We start from the raw sequence: 3589 nt of genomic DNA on the forward strand, positions 1-3589 counted from the left end.
AAGATGGGTGATTGTGGAGTTAAAATACAGACTGCTTAGAACCTGGGATTGAGACTCAACAACCTTTCTTGGCTCTGATTGGTTGTTTTTGTTCTCACAGGTTGAACGCAGTCTGTTTGTTAACCTGTTTAAACTGCACCATGATGTCTTTAGAAAGCTCCATATCCTTGAACATCCCCTCCAGTTTGCTGGTGAACGCCGCTCCACATTCTGAGGAAACACCAAAAGGTCACAAGTGAGCGAGCGAGTGAGTGTGTCTGTGTGCGTTAGGAAGTGACACTTCAAACTGTTTTAACTGACCATGTTTCAGCTTTGACAACATTGATTTTTCAGCATCCACAGAGGCGCTTTTTCCAACCAGCAACCTCTTGGCGAGGTCCTTTTTGTAAAAGGCCTCAAAAACATCTTTTCCTACAATGACAATACAAAAGGTTCATTACAAGAACAACCACACAGGGGAGAAATACCAAGACTGAAACAAATGTAATAGTAAATATTACCATAGATGAATCTAAAGATAATCATGATCTTATCCAGCATCTTCTCCAGTTCCTCGTCTGTTGCCTCTTTGTTTCCTGCTCTTAGCTTTGAATCCACGTGTTTTGCTGTAAACAGAAGTATATTTATAGGGATGTTGTAATATAAAGATGATGATTATATGCTCATTTACCGACGGCGCAGCAGAATGGGGAACACGCTACTAACCTATGAGCTCTGCTGGTTTATTTGGCCGTTTGTTGATGAATGTTTCGAAAGCCTCCTTCATGGCGTTGACGAACTTCTCGTTCTTCATGAAGCAGATGTCGATGATGTGATCCACCTTGTCTTTAAAGTCCAGCAACTCTTGCACCATTGTTTTGTCTTTTTCTGGATTGATTACGATTGTGCTTCCAAAAGCCTGGATGTGGATTTTACAACATTGGAAAACAGTCACCAACACAATTACGCAAAACAAGCCATCTTCAAACTTATATCTCCGTTAATGCTGTCATACCTTTATGTACTCTATCCAATGTTGCAGGAGGACTTGAACGCCACCTCGCACTCGACTGAAGAGCTGATAGAGAAGAGACAGATCCTGAATTCTGTTCTCATCCAGCAGGTGAGTCAACCCTGGATGTTCACAGAAAGGTCAGAACAGAGAGTCAGAACTCTTTTATACTTCACTACGTAGTCAGACAGGCAGGATGGTTAGATATCAACTCATGGCGCTCATGTATACGTTTACATAAAGCATTTACTGGCGTGTACCTTTCTGCAGAGTAGCCGTGAGATGTTCACCCAGCAACTGTTTCTCCACAGTAGCAATGAGTGGTTTTCTGAGTGGGGATAAAGACGAAAGCTCAGGTTAGAAATGAAACTTTGTCAATATTAAATTACAAACTGAATACAACAGTCTGACGCTCACTGTGTGCTCTGGTCTAGATATGTGATGACTCTGTCAGCTTCCTCCTCCAAGCGTTTGTTGACATGATGAAGATATTCTGGTACCTACAAAAAAACAAAAAGATCTCTTCATATTTAAAACTTTAAAAAGATACTGTAGGAGTCAAACTAACTTCTGCTCCTGAAACAACTCATAAAGTTGAATTTCTCAGAACCTGGATAACAAAGTGCTTCACATAAAGCAACAAATGAAGAACTAATATTAATAAATTATATATAAATAAATTCCAATGGTATAAAACAAAAAAGAGACAATTCAAGTGAAAAAATACATTTAAAAAAAATCTGGTAAAACCAGAACAAGCTCTTAGATAAAACTGTGCTTAAAGTTCTGAAAGCAGTGCAGTCTAATACCACAGTCCTGCAATACATCCTACCTTTATGGCCTAATTTCTGAGGCTAAACTAATCTCAGGTACTCATAGTTTTAATTATTAGCATCATTCAATAGGCAATTCGTTTGAACATCTACATCTGGTTGTGCCTATAGTACAGTCTATTTATGTAGTACTAAAAATCCCCTAAGCCACAGTATCACAAAAATAAACACCCATTTTACTTTCACATTTGCAAACATTGCACACAAATGTTTTGTCAACCTTGAGGAAAATATCAAACTCTGAGCCGAGTCAATAAAAAGTGGAAATATTTCTGAATCCAATGTGTCAGCAAGTAAACAAAGCGGCTATACTTGTTGTCTTAATCGAGCAAGAGCTCTTCCAGCTGAGATAAAAGAAAACCCTCCCTCAGAACCACTTATTGTTCCTGTACTGTACGATCACCTGAAGCTATGGGAGCAGGATATATCGCTGTTTGTTTGATGGATTTCTTGCTGTGCGAGATTTTGTTTGACTCGCCAGAGAACGAAACACAACATTAAACTGTTTAGTTTTCGAACACCGAGACAAACGGTGAGCCCTTTCTCTTTCATTCTGAGCTTCTAAAACCAAGTCACTCATATTGCAATTCATGTGTCGGAAGCATAAACATTTGCGCTACGAAACTACAGCACAGAAACAAGACGTATAAAGTGTGAAAATAAGACAATTACGCCAACAAAATACAAAAAGGGCCCCCCGAGTATGAGGGTCACATAAATCACCTCTCTCTCCTGCATCAGCCTCTGTCCCTCTGCAGCGTACAGACGATTAGTTTCCTCCAAGAAGCGCTGCTCAAAGGAGTCTTGATAAATCTGTCAGGGACGGAGGGAAACAAGTTTCATTAAAGCCATTTGTCAACAGGAGACTGACAACTCATCACACCCCTGTGCCGGCGATAATCTCACACAGCACAGCTGCCAAACAAGCCGCACTTCTCCTGTACTAAAGATGAAATTCAGCTGATCCAGACGCTCAAATACAGACTTACACCAACTGACACTTGTTGATGAAAAGGTCAGTTACCTGTAAGTCAGAGAGCATGTTCAGCAGGCTCCTCAGTAGACTGCGGTCTATCGCCTCGCCGTTTCGCTCCCTCTCGATGAGCAGCAGGATCCCGTCGATGGTTTTACTCTGGACCTTCAGGTCACTGATGATGTAGAACCTGAACAGCTCCAGACCCATGTCCCTGCAGACCAGAGCAGCTTGTTCAACACACGCTTGCAACAGAATCAGATGTTCGTAGCTCACGTCAGCGTTCACTCACCAGATTGATGGCAGCATTGAATTTTGTAAAACATAGGTGCGGTCCAAAAACAAAAATATACTCCTAATCATGATCTGTGGAACAATCACAAACAGTCACAGTTAGTAATACGCATTAATGACAGTTTGATTCAGATTAAAGGGGCACGCTGCTGTTTTTACTACTTCTCAGTGTGTGTTAGCAGTTGTATAATATCTGAGAAAATAAGCCTTTTTGTAACACGATACCTATGTAGGGAGTTTAAAAGACATGGGCAGTTTCCAGATCACTAGGGTGGTTGTGGTGTTTACAGACAGGAATCTATTACATATGCATGAGACGGTGATATTTACAAAACTGTCTATTAACCAAGTGTGGAGACACTTATGATAGACCTTTTGAGCTGCGTTATTGGAAGAGCCAGCGTGCTTCAACCATATGAGCGACTAAAAGTCAGAATAACTCAGTTTTAACCCCCAAACTTTATGGCTTTAAAGTCTATCTGAGTCTAATGTGTTTTT

At 40.6% G+C, this 3589-nt stretch overlaps 1 protein-coding gene across 2 annotated transcripts in view; it reads right to left on the reverse strand.

Moving 5' to 3' along the window:
- cul4b (cullin 4B) overlaps positions 1-3589 on the reverse strand; it is a 9414-nt gene that overhangs the window by 3398 nt on the left and 2427 nt on the right. The window contains exons 5-14 of one of the 2 annotated variants that reach the window (XM_035669560.1): positions 3090-3163; positions 2849-3011; positions 2548-2637; positions 1409-1491; positions 1252-1319; positions 995-1113; positions 706-898; positions 501-605; positions 301-411; positions 140-210 (exon numbers count right to left, since the gene is read on the reverse strand). In XM_035669560.1, coding sequence (XP_035525453.1) covers positions 140-210; positions 301-411; positions 501-605; positions 706-898; positions 995-1113; positions 1252-1319; positions 1409-1491; positions 2548-2637; positions 2849-3011; positions 3090-3163 — 1077 coding nt within the window. Of the gene's footprint in view, positions 1-124; positions 211-300; positions 412-500; positions 606-705; positions 899-994; positions 1114-1251; positions 1320-1408; positions 1492-2547; positions 2638-2848; positions 3012-3089; positions 3164-3589 lie in introns of both variants that reach the window. The other variant, XM_035669559.1, reaches the window with a different exon arrangement.

Source organism: Morone saxatilis, unplaced genomic scaffold, assembly GCF_004916995.1.
Source record: "Morone saxatilis isolate NCDOM2014 unplaced genomic scaffold, NCSU_SB_2.0 Contig22, whole genome shotgun sequence".
Lineage (NCBI taxonomy): Eukaryota > Metazoa > Chordata > Actinopteri > Moronidae > Morone > Morone saxatilis.